This window comes from Scylla paramamosain, chromosome 2, assembly GCF_035594125.1.
Source record: "Scylla paramamosain isolate STU-SP2022 chromosome 2, ASM3559412v1, whole genome shotgun sequence".
Lineage (NCBI taxonomy): Eukaryota > Metazoa > Arthropoda > Malacostraca > Decapoda > Portunidae > Scylla > Scylla paramamosain.
The window spans coordinates 7,794,438-7,813,895 of NC_087152.1; the positions used below are offsets into that span (position 1 = coordinate 7,794,438).

At 36.8% G+C, this 19,458-nt stretch overlaps 2 protein-coding genes across 6 annotated transcripts in view; one reads left to right on the forward strand and one right to left on the reverse strand.

Annotated features, from left to right (window-relative positions):
• The first annotated feature begins 632 nt into the window (after window positions 1-632).
• The window catches only part of LOC135109532 (uncharacterized), a 48,400-nt gene continuing 29,574 nt past the window's right edge, over window positions 633-19,458 (forward strand). The window contains exons 1-5 of one of the 3 annotated variants that reach the window (XM_064020931.1): window positions 639-800; window positions 4,091-4,264; window positions 4,661-4,758; window positions 5,652-5,867; window positions 8,517-13,066. In XM_064020931.1, coding sequence (XP_063877001.1) covers window positions 4,132-4,264; window positions 4,661-4,758; window positions 5,652-5,867; window positions 8,517-9,929 — 1,860 coding nt within the window. In that variant the 5' untranslated portion in view covers window positions 639-800; window positions 4,091-4,131 and the 3' untranslated portion in view covers window positions 9,930-13,066. Of the gene's footprint in view, window positions 801-4,090; window positions 4,265-4,660; window positions 4,759-5,651; window positions 5,868-8,516; window positions 13,067-19,458 lie in introns of those variants that run through there. The other 2 variants (XM_064020934.1, XM_064020940.1) reach the window with 2 other exon arrangements.
• LOC135109520 (ligand of Numb protein X 2-like) overlaps window positions 13,356-19,458 on the reverse strand; it is a 54,082-nt gene continuing 47,979 nt past the window's right edge. For all 3 annotated transcript variants that reach the window (XM_064020915.1, XM_064020906.1, XM_064020921.1), the window contains one exon: window positions 13,356-19,284. In XM_064020915.1, coding sequence (XP_063876985.1) covers window positions 18,802-19,284 — 483 coding nt within the window. In that variant the 3' untranslated portion in view covers window positions 13,356-18,801. The remainder of the gene's footprint in view (window positions 19,285-19,458) is intronic.

The following is a 19,458-nucleotide window of genomic DNA, read 5'->3' on the forward strand; positions in this document are numbered from 1 at the left end:
TAGGTCTGCCTCAGAGACAGCTTCCCACCTCTCACTCAAGCCCACCAAAGTTGAAAAACACTAAGATCTGATTTGTATGCATGATTTGCCGTCTAAATCCTGGTGGCACGGCACAACACCTCTGTAGCAGTCTTTTATGGTCACATATATGTTGGGCGGCCTGAAAGCAACAGCAAAAAAAACGAGCAATGAGGAGCGGTAGACCGGCGTTTACCTATATTTTCAATGTTCAACTGCTGGAGCGAGGGCAGGCAGCGGATGAATAGCGTTTTGGTTTCACATTCGTGACGTCACGCCGACTCCTTCCATTATACCTCCACGATTCAGAGGATAACAGGTCCAAAGAAGGGATACTATAAGACCTTTATTCTGAAACACTTCTGTGCACAGCTTTTTATTCAAGAGGCTGCAATTGAAGTGACAGTTTTTTTTATATAATATATATATATATATATATATATATATATATATATATATATATATATATATATATATATATATATATATATATATATATATATATATATATATATATATATATATATATATATATATATATATATATATATATAGCTAGTTCGAGTAACAGATCAAGAAGATTTCTGCATTATGGAAATAGTCATGGTGAAAGAACAAAGCGTTTCAGAAAGCAAGGGTGATTCACACTTCATGTTCCCAACTCAAGCTTAAGCTCAAGGAAGCGGACAGCTCACCCAAACAAAACACCGACAGCGACAGGCCTTGAACTGTACCTGTCAGTTCCCCTCCAAAGTCCACACCAAGATAGGCATAGTAAGCAAGTAAGGGCATATTTATGTACTCGTGTACCGGTCTGAGATTGCTGCTGTATAATTATTAATGTTTAAAGATGTGTTTTCTCCAGGTCAGGGTAGATTCACTGTTAGGAGAGATAATGCAGACATTAAGTTCTCTGGTTAGTGTTAGGGGCCTCAAGCATTGGGATGCTCTGCCTACCAGTGAAGTGGTTTTATAGAAATAATCCTAGCCTACTAGTTTCGAGATTGACGATGTAGTTCTGAGCAAAAAAATAAATAATTAAATAATATATATATATATATATATATATATATATATATATATATATATATATATATATATATATATATATATATATATATATATATATATAAATCATGATACACACAAAGAAGGGATTAGCAGTGAAATTAACGAACTGAATTGATCTAAACCTAACCCAGCCCTCGGATGGAAATGCTGGTGTCATTCCAATGTCATCTGTGAAGTGAATGCCACTGTGATGGCTCTGATGGGGGAAGTATGCCAGGGTCAGCAGGTCTTCCTTCGTCAGGTGCTGAGGGGAGGCCATTAGACAAGGCATTCCACACCCCAATCCAGTCCTGCATTTACATACATACTGCCAACAATATCAATATGCCCTAATTAATAATCTTTGTATTCTGTGGAGATGTGCACACAACATAATAACTTTTTTATTCAAACCTATAAAATGTATGATGGGAAAAGCTATGCTGATATTACTCTAATGGTTCAAGCTACATATTTTTAGGTTTTAGGGTTTTGCATCCATATGATATTACCTATGTCAATTACATTTCAACTAGAAATAACTTTTTGTTAACATTGTTTTTTTTACTTTTTTATCCATTTACTTTGTTTTAAACTTACAAGATCATAATACGAGCACTGAGAGTTCAGTAGGGAAGGCACATTTTAGGTTGCTAGAGGATCCGCTGGGGTACAAGGCCCACAAGACCTCATTGCCTCACAGGGTGATAAGGTTAGCCTTGCTGGGTTAAAGGTTCAGTTGTGCTTACTATTATGTTGACACCAGGATTGGCTTGGTTTTCATCATTAATGGAAACCATTAGATAGTTCTGTTTTTTTAATGAATAATTACAAAAATAAATATCTGATAGAAACAGGCTGTAGCTATTGAAAACACCAAGATCAACATAAAAATAATTTCTACCAAGTGTAAGATAGACATAATTCTAGACATGTGCTGATATATTGAAATGCCAGAAGTTCTGAGCTGCTGATCCTTTTAAGGGGACAGGTAGTGAAAATATGTGGAAATTTAAAAAAATCACTGTAGTGTACATGGAATTTAATTTAGGAAGTATTTCTTTTGCTGAATGATGTTATGATGTTTCCTGTAGGTGAAATTGACATCAGCAACAGAAAAGAAAGAAAAGAAAAAAAACATATATATATATATATATATATATATATATATATATATATATATATATATATATATATATATATATATATATATATATATATATATATATATATATATATATATATATATATATATATATATATATATATATTTTTTTTTTTTTTTTCCAGAAAGATTTTAGAAACTATGATGATGCAAACACCAATGATCAGATTGAACCCAAATACTTTAATTTGATTCTCAGTTGGGCAAGGTAAAAGGCCGTCAATGGACTTTTTTCTTATCATTATATTTATTATTGTTATATATACTTTTTGCTTCCCTAAAATGAAAATAATTATTTATTGCAATATAAAAATTCCATACATAAAAGCTATTATGAAATTGCAAAAATGTGCATTGTAGGTTTTTAAGTACTTTGTTTTACAAACACTGAAGCAAGAATCATGAAAAATGGCCAAAAAATAAGAGAGAAATCTTGAGTTGAATGTTAAGTTATAAACGAGAAAACAGCAATTAAAGGTAAATGCTGGCACTTCAGTAACCACCTGGAGCATATTGGATGTCCCTCTGAAGGCACTTGTCCCTCATCTTTTTCTTCAGTAGAATGTCCATTGCTCTATCCTTCTTTTTAAGGTTAGATTTCACATTGGAAGTAAATGGAACTCCCATACAGGCATAAATGTTAGCCTCCATATACCCAGCAATGTACTCATTTGCTGCCTGGACCAAAGCACAATCCAGCTTGTCCGTGGTTGCAGGATGTGTTTGGGGCAATATAATCGCACACTGATTTGGAATGATTCATTTTGGATTTTGCATATACCTTTTGAGACATCTTTTCATCATTGTGTCAAATATCAGAGTCATACACATGCTGAAATTGATCAGGCTCAAGGGTAAACAAAACCTTCATGTGTTTTGGCTGGGCAGTTCCTGCCCTGATGTGAGATCATTCCCTACTGTTATACATTCAGAAGAGTCAGATGTTTTGTCTGTGGGTGATGAAAGCAGTAGTTTTCTTTTTTTTAGTGGAAGTAAGTAGCAATGACGGGACTTGTTGACTGCCCAAGGCTTCCTCCGGTACAGAGGATGAAGTTGAGTCCTCTGATGTTTCTTCAGTTTATTCACTTCTCCTGTGTTCTGTAAAAGTTCCCTCTTCTTTCTAAGGTTTTTGCTAGGCATCTCCATCCTTCAGAGATTTTGTGAATTAGAAAATAGAGATTTCTTGGAGAGAAACTGCCAATGATTGCAACTAGCCTACTCTTTGAAAGCTGAGTAGCCATTGGGATTCCTTCCCAGGCACCCATCAAAAATAATCTCTCTGCTCTCACTAGGCTATCTAGTTGCCAGTATTCACCATGAGCTTCAGTTAAATAAATGGGAAAAAAAAATTTCTAAACCAAAAAAAATGCAGAAAATACTTGCGTGATCTGTGCGACGTGTGCGTCACACTGGTCATGCCCACTTTACTAAAAAATTGTAAAAATACTTAAAATGCAGTGATTCTCCTGAAAATTGATGAGAGTGTTGCCAGATGATTACCAAAGCTGGTGGTGCACTTGACTCAAATATGCCAAATCTCGGGTTTTTGACCAAATTTTCATTACCTGTCTCCTTAACCTCAGTACACAGGAACCTGACTGTTGAAACTGTCAACGAGTCAGATGTGGTATAGTGATGAAAATCGGATATCACATAATTATCCTTATCATATACTTAATCCTTAAACACCATTAGTTGCTGTGATGCAATAACACCAACTTTCTTCCAGCATTATACTTACACTCAAGAGCTTAATTTTTCTCACTGCCTCTTAGTTCCAAGCTTACTGTTAAAGTGATAGATGCATATGTCTACTTGTAGACAGTGCCTCCATGATCATATTTTCAATGCTTTTAGGAACTTGTTAAAGTGTGAAAGGCACCAGAGCAAATGGAGTGATGGCAGCCATGGTGAGCCCGGCACACTCTCCACGGAGGCTGGAGAGGCTGGCCAAGGAGACCCTGGTGTACCTTGTCATCAGACATTCCATACCTGCCTCCATCTCAACACTCACCTTCCCGCAGGACTTAGGTGAGCATCTGTTGATAAAATTTTTATCTAGTTCAGTACACATACTTTGGTAACAAGATATTGAATTATTAAGGCATTATTAATATTGAGTATTGCTCATTAAGCACTATTCTAATATTAATTTATCTGTAATGTTATTGATGTGTGCTAATGTCTTTTACTAGTGGTTATTTTGCATCAAGTACTTGCCTTTCAGCCCAGACTTGGGAATGTTTTAATGCAATAGGAAGACCAAAGAGAGGAGTACTAGATAGATTTAAAGGTGAGGTAAGCAATGATAGTAGGTAAACATTTTGCTGCATGCAAACAGACTGGTCTTTTCTAGATTCCTTTATTTTCATACATTTATATATTTTTTTTTATTTTTTATTTTTCATTTTTTAAAATCTATTTCAGAGCACTGCATACCCAATAACCATCCTGGCATGGACAAGATCATCATGGCTACTGATAATCAGTTCCCTGACTGCCTGCCACAGAAGAAACTGCTCTTGGTAGGATTTTGTGGTGCTGATATGTGCATGACTAAAGCAGGGATGTACTTGTAGGGCTGAACATGCTTTGCTCTGACCTGTGATGTCATGGATAAGGTCAGAGAAAAGTAGTGTTGTTTCCTTCCAAGCTTTGGGATTTGTGGTCATATAGCCTGCCAGGAACTGAAAACTAGTAGTCCTGTCATGCCATGTGCTGTGTGAATTCTACTTCATGGACTTTGTATCTCAGTTCCAGTTGAATTCCACTTGAATTTATAATTGATTCAAGTCTTGTGTGTGAGATGGTAGATAGAAGGAGGATAATGTAATTTTGAATAACAAGTACCTTGAAGATACACTGTTGTAGGTGAGGGAGATAGTGAGAAAAACTGGCAGAGATGACTTGGAATGCCTAATTTTGTAGAAGGTGCTTTAGCTAGAGATGAGATATGAAGTTTCCAGTTTAGATTATAAGGACAGACTGAGGATGTTCAGTGTAGAAGAGGGGGACATTTCAGTGTCATTAAAGAAGAGGGGATAGTTGTCTGGAAGTTTGTGTTGAGTTGATAGATGGAAAAATTGAGTTTTTGAGGCATTGAACAATGCTAAGTTTGCTCTGCCCCAATCAGAAACTTAAGAGAGAGATGATAAGTCCGGCATCCTGTGTGTGCATGTTGATGTTTTATGTTATCAAGATCGTGCACTGAGGACAACATTTGTATGTGTGTATATATATATATATATATATATATATATATATATATATATATATATATATATATATATATATATATATATATATATATAGCATATTATATTATAATCATGTTAGTATGAAATCATTGATATTATAAACTCCAGAGATGTGTGCCTTTCATTGAACATGGTATGAGTTATTCATGTTGATTCCACAGGAGCACATTCAGGCTGTGAGGGAGTGGTGGGAGAGCAACGTGGTGGTGATGGGCCGTGTCGGTGTGTGGCGGTGTGTGCTGGAGTGTTTGGCCACTGAGCTGGAATATCTTGACCAGTACTGCCTCTTCCCCCTCTTCCGGCTACTCCTGCAACTCTTGTTTTCCATCCGAGTCGGAAGAAAACTAGATGGCATGACCAACAGCGACCAGCCTTCAGTAAGTAGCTTTATTTTATTGCCTTTTTAAAACTTATTTTACACCATTTTAGTCTCATCCTGCATGCTCCTATATTCCTCTCTGCTTGTCTTTCAGTATATTTATGTTTGGCTGCCATTGTCACTGTGTATTTCATTCTGCAAAACCATTTGTCTCTACTTCTTATGAAATCACTCTGCCTTATGTCTGTTTGGTTTGTTTTGTAATTTTGTAATATCTGTAGATAGGTTCTTAACTGTTCAGTGTTAAATGCAGTTTTATTCCTGTAGTTGTTATTGATGAGAAAGTGTGAGATATTATTGGTAGGAAATTGTGAGAGAAACATTTAGAGAGACCATGTGCATGCAGTAATGTAGATGCAAAGACATTGAAACTACTTGGATATAACATGATGAAGATATGTTGTACATGTGTGATAGATGACCCAGCAGGTTAGGACTGAGTGCATTATGTTAGTGTAGCAGGATGAGGGAAGATTATGAGAATGCTTGAAGACAACAAGCTCATTAGTTTCATTAGAAAGATAGAGTAGTAACAGCTAGACCAAAAAACTAAATAAGTAAATAAACATAGGTACTGTTAGTTATAGTGGATAAAGAAAACACTTACTGGCTCAGAAAATGTTGCATGGCTGTTACTTAGTTTTAGTGCATGATTTGTATGCTGCTGTAGTAATTGACCTGCTGCCTACTTCAGTTTTTCATTTTATGTACATGATTGCATCCTTTCACTTACCTCGGCTCTACAAATACATATCTGGAATGTGTTTTTGGTTGTATTCTGTGGAGTCTTTGGTAAAAATACAGTTTTGCTTATTAAACAAAACAAAACAAAAATACAACTTTCCTTCTGTTTAGATAACGTTATTTCATAAAACAAGAAACAGTATCTTTTTTCATAATGCTGTTAAATGCTGTCTTCAGGAAACCAAAATGTGCACAAGTGTTTTGTTTACTTCACACAATGTGCCTCTTTGCTTAGAGGAATGTATCACAGTGAGTAATAGATAAAGATAGAAATAGAATCTGATTGTTTTTCCTTGTACTTTTTGATTGAGCACTCAGGAAAATATTTATTTGCCTCAGGAATATAGTACAGCTATATTTGCTTACTTTTTTTTTTTGCGAGTGTGTTTTGCCTGAACATGTGCATGATTTGTATTTCTGTCAGTGTGGACAATGTTGAAATTTAGAAATAAACTTGTTCTGTTTTGCTTTGGCTGTTTTGCCTTTTGTCTTTGTTGGTTCTCTCTTGGCTTGTTATTGATGTTTCCTTCCTCCTTGATTGCTCTAATATCTTTACATGTTTCTGAAGAAAAAAAAATCAGAAGTTATACATTTTTATGTTCTTTTATGTATTGTTTTTTATAGCACATTGAAATTATAATGTACACATGTATGTGAATTAATTGGTTCTCTTGTCCTGCACACTGTATTTGTGCAGAAAAAGTGAATAAGGTAGTGTGATGTGCTGGACAGACTTATTGCCATTCTCAGCAAACATCCTTTTCATTTGTCTTTGGCAAAATAGTTTGATGTTTATATGTTTGGCAGCTCACCCACAGACTGGACCTTGCCTCAGTGTGGGTGTGTATGATTGGCATTTCATTTTGTGTGGCAAGTATTGGGCCACATTTTTTTTTTACATTGTGAGATATTTTATTATGCCATGGTAGTGTGCAAGCTCAAATTTACAAGAGAGTAGATCTTCCTTATATACATGTACACTTTATGCATGGCTGGTGACAGTGTAAAACAGATTGCAAAGGTGAGGAGTGTTTGAATGAAGTGTTGCATATTTGTTGAAATAGATGTTTTATGTGGCCAGCAATCACACATCACCTGATGAATTATGCCAGACACTCAGAAGGAAGAAGTTGCCCGCCTCTGTTAGTTATAAGCAACAGGAGTATTTGTCAACTTCTTATTATTCATTACCTACTGAGGCTTGTTGGTAATTTTTAATGAAATCAGATGGGTAATTGATGGTCATGTCACATGTCTCAACCAACACAGAAAACTTCCTTCAAATGCTCCTTACCACTTTTACAATAAATTTTGTACTGCCACCAGTCTGCAAGGGGTGATCTCTTCCCCTTTAAGTTATAGCTTACTCACCATCACTACATTAATGGAACCATTTCTCACCCTGTAATGTTCAGTTTTGACAAAAAAACATGCACAAATAGCAAAATGTAATGCTGGTCAGCTACAGCAAAGTCCAGTCCAAGAAAAATACTGTCACCATTGGCCCAGTCTATGGGTGAGTTGCCAGATATGAAAAAATCAAATGATTTTCCCAAAGACTGTTGAGGATGACATTCTGAGAATAGGGAAAGATATTCAGCTCATCATCTTGACAATTTCATTAATTTATAGCATAATGAAGTTTTCAACTTTTTTTTTTATTTTCATATTTCTGTGATCCGTACAGTATATGACATGAATGATGCTCGGTTGCATACACATATATTTGTTCTCTTCATGATGCTAATCATATAATATAAAGCTTTAAATGTTACAAATCACATACTGGTTGTCTACTATGTAAATCATCTATTGTAAAAGACTAGGTAAGGATTAAGAATTAGTACAATTGATTAAAGATGAAAAGGCTGTTTTGCCCTGAAAAAAAATATATTTATTACAGATTCAAGTGGAATTGGCTGCTAAGGCATGTCCAGTCTTTGCTGAGGTGCTGAGGAAATTGAAACCCTTTAGTATAGAAGAACTCTCAACACAGTTTATTATATTTGGAAGCCAGGAACCACTTCAGGTGATACTGGAAAACTCACCCCAGCTAAGAAGAGTACACCTGCGGAAGAATATCACGGAAGAAACTTTAAAAAGTGTGAGCCAAAACTGCCCTCTGATGGACACTTTTGTGATTGAAAAGCCTTTTGGCAGACTCCTTGTGTCGGTGGACTGTCTCTACAAGACTTTCTTCCGTGGAATGGACCGTAATGAGATCGATGCCGTGGCTCGCAGTGGTTTGTCATCCAAGCGTCAGGCATGTCTTTCCTTCCCCAGACTTAAGTTTGTTGACCTGGGAGAAGATAGTGATTGTCCCCTTGATATTGAGAAAGATTCCTTTTCTGAGTTCATTTATAACATCCTTTTATTCTACCCAGGTCTAGAAAGTGTGACATGCTACAGATCAAGACCTTTTGTGCCCAAGCCCTTCTCTAAGCTGCCTGCTTACTTCCATTCCCTTTTATATTCTTTACAGTACCTGGACCTAGAAGGACTCATGATCTGGGCAAATGATAAGGCTGTTGCAGGATCAGTAGCTCGCACACTATCTGTTTTCCCAAAGATTCAACACTTTACACTCTCTCATGACCCTGACACCTACCTAGATGTAATAAACTTCGCTAGAATGTGGATTCCAAGATTTAAGTGCAAAGCTCTTACCATCAAAACATATTTCACTTTGCCTCATGAAAGGACTGAAGATCATTCACTTTCACCCTACCAGGTGCTCTTAAATGACATAGGAGCCAATCTCACTGCACTCCAGTTTCACCTTCATGCTAACCTGTGTGTAGGAGAACTGTGCAGTCTTCTTCCTTTATGTCCATCTCTAGAGTTTCTTGGAATAATAATGTCTGCAGACCATTTTGAGGATGATGTTCCATCTGATATTCAAACTCTTCCTCTGCTGAAGTGCTTAACTGTTGAGGGTCCAAGTATCCTTTCTTTCTCTCATTATCAGCGCACCCTGTTCAACAGACTAATTCAACTGATGATTATGGCTGCCCCAGCCCTTAGTCAGTTAGAACTTGTTGTTCATCATCGACCTCTTATGTGGCTTATGGACATGGCTCAAAAGAAGATACTAGCTGGCTTGGAGGTCTTGTTTCTGAATCTGAATCCCTTTGGACCCAGCACTGTCAGTGTCTCATTTTATGTGCAACTTTTGGAGCTTCTTCCCAAACTGAAATTGTTCATGTTAGCACCAATCTGTAGCCAGCTTCTTTCAGACATAAAACAAATATACCACACTACAGATCTTCAGCTTGTAGCAAGAGAAACCGTTAACTCAAGTAAGCCATGGCACTGACCACCTCTGTGTCAGCAGAGGTGCCAACACTGCCATTGTGTGTCACCAAAGATCTCTAACCCTGACTCCTAACTTTTGTTGACTGAGAGAATTGGTAGTGATGTTTTTCCTATTTCAGGAACCAATCTGGACATGGATTTACACTCTTTTCCAGTTGTGAATGCTGATAATAGAGATGTTGCATCACTAGTCTGTTGTGCTAATTTTAGAACATTAAATGTAAAGTTATAAGGCCAATTCCAAGGTAACTGAATATCCCATGGTACAGTATTATTAGGCAGTGTCCTTGCACCTAGTTCAGCTGTTCAGTTTTTATGTTCAGATGAGGTAGACATTGAATTGTTTTGTTTGTATAGGAACTTTGTACCTATTGAGATATGCTCTCTAAAAAATTAGATAAACTGCTTGTAAATTAATACATTTTTTACATACTGGATGAAGGACCTCCCAGAAAACTTTGGCTCCATATATGTTTAGAAGATGACTTGTTTGTAAATAATATATGTATATATGGAATGAATGGACCTTTGAACTGTCTGTGATTCTACTAAATATTGGCCTTTACTGTAAGCATCATATATATATATATATATATATATATATATATATATATATATATATATATATATATATATATATATATATATATATATATATATATATATGTATGTATATATATATATGTATGTATATATGTATATAAGCAAGGTTTTCTAGAATTTGTATATTAATGTGCAGACTTTATTTGTTTAGAAAGCTTAGAAGAAAGGAGACATGTCAAATAAGACAAAATAGGTGTTAATGAGAAGTAACATTCCTCTTCATGGAACCACTGAATGAAAATAATGATTAATATTACCATTTCACTCACTCATCATCATCATCCTCATCAGTTTAAATCATTGTCATTCAAAACATTACAGTACATTACTTGTCACCTCAGTTTGCTAGATAAGTTGGCTGACATATTAAAATAGCATAAAATATATCCTCACCCTAGACATGGTAGAAAATATGCCAGTGCAGTTTGCATGCATCAAGCACAAACCTAGCTATTGGATTAGGTGACCATGTTTACCTTTTGTCACCAGAATTCTGCCTGCTTAAGTTTTAACTGTAATTGTGGCAAGGCACTGCCCAGGGAGCAAACTTGGGAACCTCCACATGTTGGTTTTGCTACCCATTACACCGTGGTACCCTCTTTTGGCAACTTGCATAATAAAGTACCCTCTCCTGGCATTATTTTGCAGTTTATTGTACTGCATCAGCTTGGGCACCCAACAAAGGAATCTGTTCGTACAATAGGTACTATAGTAAGACCAGACTAATCTGGGAGCTAGGGTGGGGTCAGGGTGTGGGTACAGCTCTACCACTTTTCTTAAAACTGTACTAAATAACTTCTGTGATACATCTAAAAGGTGCTTGAAATAAGAAGAAGAAATAATAAATATGATTACCATGTAAATATAATATCCCACAAAAATTAAAGTCATTATACATATATATATCTGTATATCAATAAAGGAACAAGGTATAAATATTGTACAGTGTTGCTAAGAAAAATGTTTTAATTAGATTTTATAGTTGTTTTAAGATGGGTAACTATTTTATGTATGACTATATTTAGAAGGTAATCTGAAGGAAAAGAAGTGGGAAATGTGTTATTTACTTAATAAAAAAAAATGTTAAACTCATCATGAAGGGCAACACTCACCCACCCAGTGTGACCCAGGCCCCAGTAAGATGGGTGACCTCTTCCTGGCATGCTACTTTTATTAACTCTCACCAGGTTCAAGCTGGGCAAGTATGTATGTTATGTTTAACAATATTTATAGGATAATTTGAAGGAATACAAGTAGGAAAATATGTCATTTACTGAACGAAAAGTAAATAATAATGAATAATAAAACATAAGTCATTGGGAACATGAGGTGCAAGTGACTTCACCCTGACATGAATCACCTGTTGTGTGTCCCCAGGGAGGCAACCCACCTGGTTTTATTTTTGCAAAAGTGGCAGTGCTGCACCCACACCCTGAGCCCACCCTAGCTGCCAAATTAGGCTGGTCTTACTATAGTGAGCATTCTGTAAGGAACTGGGTGAAACTGTGTAGGAATCTGGCTGACAGTCCCTAGAGATGTATGCTGCAATAATTCTGTTGCTTTCCTTCAACTTTCTAAGAAATTACAGTAATAAGGAATTCACTCCAGCTGTTTCTTGATAATGTTGGTAACTTGAGTCAGTGTCATTTCAATCTTTCCTGGTGAGTCTTGTGGTATAATGTGCTCATTCTTCTGCTGTCACAAAAACATTTCTCAGTTCCTCACACTCTTTACTTGCACCTACTTCTCTAACAATTTCCTTTGTTGGATGCCTTAGCTAATCCAGATCCATAATGTATGAAAAATATAAAGAGTTGCTTTATTCTTGTCCAAAATAAAGCAAAAAAAACATTAAACACAGAATCAGTTAGGGAGCTTAGTTGCTGACAAAAATAAACATGACTCCATACTTGTGACATCCAAGAGATTTAGAAAGATTTCCCCTCCCTCAGTTGGTATTCACTCATATTGCTGTCCAATGATCAGGAAAATTCAGAGGTTTAAATGAAGCAGTCATACAGGAAGACTAATGAAAGTACATACCATGAATGTAATACTGGTTATGAAATAAGTAGTCTTTACATTTTTGGTGATGCTTTTTCAGATGAGTTTCATGGTAGACAAAACAGGTGTTTTTAATGTTTTTGCAAGCAGCTAATATGGATTACTCAACCTCTTGTATAATTTTATGTTCTTATGAGTCATGGCCTTTGTGTGTGTATGCTGAAGTTGTGCTTCATGTGCAGAAGTGGCAAACAACAGTTGGGGGAGAAAGAACTGCATGTGTAAGTTGGTGCTATTTGGAGTTTATACTTGAACTATTTTATGTACTATGTATTTGGTAATGAAAAGAAATTTATGTTAGTCTGTTGAATAAAAATAGAAATGCTGTCCACAAACACAATGGATTGAAGGAGCCTGTAAGTAGATGAAAGATATGTTTGATATTTATGAGTGGTGTATAGTATGATACCTCTGGTGCAGAGCTCAGCATGCAACATAAAAGTAATTGGCCTTTTTTTTTTTTTTTTTTTTAGAATCTTACTCTGCTCAATGCATAAAAGCTTTATGACAATAACTGGAAGCTTGGGAATGTACCTAAATATATTTAGGATGGTGATAAATATATATTTATTTATTCATTATGCTACAGAGAAGATATATTTATTCATTGTATTAATATATAACCTTGTAAATATGCATGTACAGTACAGCATTAAGGATTATAACTTGGTTTTTTGTATTAATAATTTGTAAAGTAGTTGGAGTGTAAATATTTGGAAATGAATTTTAAAAGTCAAAAGGAATTAATAAAAAAAACAAGTTCCAATAAAAATGTTTTAATGTCTCTGTTCGTATTTAGGAATACAAAATGCATTTCTGTTTTTCTGTCACACTCCCTCAATCTTCTTCAACTCTTGTTGCTAATATGTGTTAGGATTTAATACCCTACATACAATAACTTGGTACTAGTAATGGTCCAGAAAACCACCCTTTCTATACTTGTATTTGGAGCTCACATACACATATATGCCAGAACAATGGACTTGAGAAATGCAAGTCAGATGTCTTTCACACATCCTTTAGTTGGGTGATGCATTTTTCTTCATGTTGTGGTATCACTGATAAATGTTTCTTGCTGAAAGGTTATTTTCACACTTTATTACATGTGTTCTAAACAAGCAGGCACTCTGGTGGCCCATCCTTTACCTGCCATATTCTGGGAGGAAGGGATTGCCTACCAAAATTGAATTCCTGTATAAACCATTTCAAGTGTAGAAATCATTGATACAGACATTTTATCAATTCTGTATAAATATCTCGCTTCCTTCAGTAATCTCCTGTGTGGGGAGTGGCTAATAGGTCATTAGGTAGTTGTAAGGATCCTATGTTACTAGGGCAACAGACGGAATGTAGGTAAATACTAGGTTACGGTAACAGTATAGTACAAAGGGGCCATAGATGTCTATATAGGATACTCAAGTACGTACATTGCTATCTTAGTGTCTATTCTAAGTATGTTATGATGTCAGTTATCATTTTCATAATTATTTATAGGTGACTAAAGTATGTCAATGTTCATTCTCAAGTAAGAATTTTCACATGATGTGTGGTAACTTTGTATCAATAACGTTACTCATTTATACTAAAAGTGTTTCAGGGCACATTGATAACCATGTGTCATTATCTTTAGTATTTTTCACCATCCAATGTGTATCTGAGCAACAATATCAGGTGTTTACTGAGGGCATCCTGACACCTTGTGAGATATTGATCAGTCATGGAGTGTGGCAAGAAGAGTTTCTCAAAGTGCCTGTCCTCACCCTAGGCTGACACTACAAGGCACATTGCTCCACCCTAAATTGTCACATTTTTATTATAATTATGTCCATTAAGGCCATGGAAAACACATCCAGGAAGTTATGTTTGATCAGAGCAACAAGTCTGAGTAGTGAAAGGATCATATATACAATATATTTTGTTTCATTGTGGTAAGATATATGCAAGATTATGTAATTTCAGTCTTGAGAAATGTCTTAGATGTAAAAGAACAGTCACTGCTAAGTAGACTCCACAGATACTTCAGTTTTCTTCAATTCAATATGCCTTGACAGAAAAGTTCAAGTAGATTTTGATTTTTCTATCAATATAGTTTTTGCTTTCTCCAATAGTGACAGAAACCAACAGTTTGGGCACTAAAATAGAATTAGGAAATGTTGACTATTATATACAAAGTAGGATAGAGGATTATCCATTTGAAATGAGAGAGAGAGAGAGAGAGAGAGAGAGAGAGAGAGAGAGAGAGAGAGAGAGAGAGGTGCAAGGATGAGATGTCCAGAGAGGAATGTCTGGAACTTCTGCTGTGGTCATCCCCTTGTGGTGGATATCCTAGAATAGACATTAGACTCGATAAATTAGAATCAATGCATTTTTTTTGTGAATTAGAAAGAGTTAAAGACAAATGTTGATTAGTGTTAACTTACTGGTACCATATTCTGCGTCTGCAAGATATATTTAATTGATGGTTTCCAGGGTAAACTATTATGTTTATGTGCTTTATAGAACATCAGTTTACTTATGTATAATATACGGATGTCTAACAACAGGAAGCAGTTAGGTATATGTCTTGAATCAAAGTATATGTCAGAACACATCATGTTCTTATACTGTCGCTTACCACTAAGCATTGGAATATTGTGTCTGGAATTATCAGATATTTATATAGAAAAGTGTGTTCACATGTTCATTTGTACTGAACTGCCAATCCCTGTTTAATAATTAATTTGTAAATCATAGTTCCTGATAGGTTGTGCCATTTTTTCATAATTATTTATCTGAATTATGAGATGAAGCCTGTACTCTGCAGCACTGTATGAAGCAAGTCATCTAGACATTCTAGACAAAAGGCTTCTTATGCCAGTGGATGATGTGGTGAGCTGGCATGGATCAATGGAAATAGCAGTGCATTTCACTGGAGTCTTCAAAGATACATTAATGACCTGGGGCCATATTCTAAAATGTTTAATAGCTACTATTTTCAAAGGCCATAGAGAGTATAAATCAGGTTCATATGGATATTTTTTTTTTCCATAGAAGAATCTTTATCAAACTATCAGCATAATCATGAAAACATCCTTGGAATTCCTGATAACTTCTACTTCAGTCTATTGGAAGTAGTTGAGATAAGCTGTCCAAACATTTGAGAATATGATTCCTGTCATCTATTGCTATTTGTGTGTTTATATTTTTCCTTGCTACCTATCCCCTAAAGGAATGTCAGCTTAGTTATGGGGAGATTGTTGCTCTGTTTTATTACCTACTGCGTCTTTACTGGTAACTAGCCAATGAGAATAGGGTTCTTTATACTGCCATCTTCACACAAGACTTTTTTTTTTTTTTTTTGTTGCAGAGCCTTTGCATCCTGTCCTTGTTTGTTCTTTAAAAATCTCCATTGGTATCTTTTTGCACACCTTGAAGTGAAGGACATGCTTATTGATATCATCACGATCATCATCATCATCTTTCTCCTCAATATCCTCCTCTAACTGGTAGTAACAGTAGCATCAATAGAGGTAGTGGTAGTCATTGTAAAAGACATGGTGATGGTGATAGTAGCAGTAGCTGTATTTGGGTGATGGTGGTGGTAACATAAGCAGTACATTATATGTGTTAGATGATGTTACTGCTTTCACTGTATTTGTATCAAAATCATATACCTACATTATATTAGATTAGATTAAATTAGAGTGCGCCTCAAATCCACATACGTAGGCTAATAGGCCTATGTGCCAATTCGGTTACGCCCTCTCCTACGTTAATTTTGCCCCGTGAAATAACGTCCCATATGCTTTAAATACGTTTATCTCTCATCACCACTGTTCCAAAGGCCACATCGATGATTAGTTAGGTTCTCATGGGTATTTTCCTATTAACTTTGTAAAGCGTTTGTTGAATTATCACTGCAATCATGTAAATACCCATAAGAACCTCAATAACCTCTACTACAGCTTATTGAAAGTAGTCGAGGGAGGACGCCAAAAAAAAAAGTTGTGGAATACGGGGCAACAGCAGACAGGTAGCTGGGGAAACGGGTAGTAACGCTTTGTTCTCTCATTAAGACTGTTTTCAAAGGCCACAATGATGATTAGTCAGGTTCCCTTGTGTATTTTTCCAACTGGTGATGCAGAATTCTTGTTGAACGATAAATAAAATAATGATAAAAAAAAAATGTAAACTCCAATGACTTACTAAAGCTTGCTGAAAGTATAGTCGAGATAAGACAGACACGATTAAGGATACGGCCCCTGGTCAACTAAAACCGTAACAATTCTAAGGTAACAATTGGTCTTTAGTACACGCTTGTGTGCGGGATTTTTCCATCCAATAGAGACTTCAGAGACGAGCCGGCAAAGTTATATCAATAGGCCGACACTTGGTTAAGGTAGTTAACTGAAATGCACGGCTGACACTCGACCTTATGAACCATGAGAATTATTTTGGCAACTGTTTTCGATTTTAGTATCATGGTACGTAGAATAAATAAGTTTTGTTGTTTAAGACATTTATTTTATAATGACAATATCGTGAGTATAGTCTATTTAACGTGTTTCAGGATTGTTCAGGATAAGATTGAGGTTGAGTGTTAATTTTTGCGTTGACTTGGTATTTAGTTGCGAAAATTAATAAGTAAGAAAAATGACGCACCGGACCACAATGTGACCAAGACAAGGGATTTTCTGGAAATGAGTGAATAAAAGATAGTGGCCAACAGATGCAAAGCTCAATGGAAACTACTCTCTCTCTCTCTCTCTCTCTCTCTCTCTCTCTCTCTCTCTCTCTCTCTCTCGAAGAGAATGTTAATTACGTAAAGGTTGGTAATTAAGTAGAATATTAATTCGCTCTTTCGTTGCCCAGTTCAACTTCAATCCAAAGTTCGAATAAAAATGTACTTAACTAAGTTTGCCAATGATATTCGCAAAATATTCACGTGTCCAGTAGTGCTGAATTAAGGGATTTCTCGCTAGAACTCTGGATTTATCATTATAATTTTCAATATGGTAGTGATGAAAGCCGCCTAGCTGTATGTTGAGAAACCAAACATAATTTTTTTGATTATCAATGGAAAATGTTGTGCAATGGATAAACATCGCAGTTTTGCGGGTTGTGTAAAGCAGACTAATGATAACGTCTTATTTGGCAACACTGTCAGTGTCGTGTTAGTCAGGTGCGAGCCACTACTCAACACAGCGTCCAGGCAGGAGTCCCTCAACGAGGTAAAGCCTTTTCATGACTGTTGTAAATCATGTGGAAATTCTGAATTATGTATTATTAGTATTATGTCATGCACTATCAAGTGTATTTATGAGCTTAATGAGTGTTTGTGGGACGTTTGTATTGATGACTGGCAAGTTCAGTTTCCCTCTACCGTTTTCACTGTGTTATGGTAGCATTTGGTTAAATCTGGAAAATCGTAGTGTCAATCTCTGTCCATAAAATTCGAGTGTGTTTTAGCATGGACGTGCTTAGGAAATGGTGACCTGGTGTTATTGAGAGAGAGAGAGAGAGAGAGAGAGAGAGAGAGAGAGAGAGAGCTGTGTTTACAATGAATGGTTCAGAAAGCTCGAAGCCTCGTCACTAGTTAAGTTGTATCGAGTATTAGCCTTGTCTTAATCACTAGGCCACCATTCAGAGAGGGGCCCCACACTCATTTCCATGTTGATAGCTGGGGTGGGTTGGTAACGTAGCGTCGTCAGTGTATACACGTAACTCGCATGAATATGTATGTGGAATCAGGAACACAAGGTTTCACCACCTCTAGAGTACTGAATGTGAGCTCCTGTCTGAAGACAACTGTGATCTCATCAATAGGTAACGTAATGTAGCCACACATCCGCACATTGCTCTGAAGTTTATGCATATGACGCACATATTTCTCCATGTATATATATATATATATATATATATATATATATATATATATATATATATATATATATATATATATATATATATATATATATATATATATATAACAAATGACATTGATGATCACTGGTTAGACTTCATGATGACAGAAAAAAAAATCGTGTGCTAAATGACAGGACAATTAATTGCTTTGGGTGATGATCTCATGGTGACTTATATGTGACGTAGTGTATAAATGATAGTATAATTGTCAAAATCTTGGCGAAATGCATGACCTGATCACGGGTTAATGGAAGTTGTGGAAGTCCTCGCTGCCAGTGGCTGGGTGTAGCGTGCGGTGTAGGTCACAGCTCCGTGCCCAGCCAGGACACAACCTGCAGGTGCACCCTCTGGCCGGCCTGCTTGAGCAGGGCCACGGCAGCGGCGTGCCGCACCAGCTCCAGCGAGTGGCCGTCCACCGCCAACAGCCGGTCTCCGCAGCGCAGCTTGCCGTCGGCTGCTGCCGGCGACGACTGCACCACGAACAGTACGTGGATGGGCTCCGTGCCGCGTTGCGGGTCGGCGCCGCCCACGATGCTGAAACCGAGCGACGCGCCCGGTGCGCGGTGCAGCACCACGCTTTTTGACACGTGCAGCGAGCGAGGGAGTTTCTGCCAGAACAGCCACGACGGTACGAAGTTAGCCGAACCTAACGAGGTCTCTGGCCCGTCCAGAAGCGAGAGCGTGACGCCTGCCAGCTCGGCCGTGGCCTTGAGCAGCGCCACAGCCTGGCCGTGCGTCAGGCCCACCAGTGACTGTCCGTTCACCGACAGCACCACGTCCCCTTTCTGGAAGAGAAGGGAGGAATTACTGAGTGGGAGGGTGTGCCTAGGGTTCTTCTGAGAACTCTTGATGTGAATATTGGTTGCCAGTGTTTCGATAACTTTGTGGGTAGTGACATGGATTGATATTTGGTAACTGCATGCCGTATAACGGTATAGAGTCGTGTTTGTTACACACAC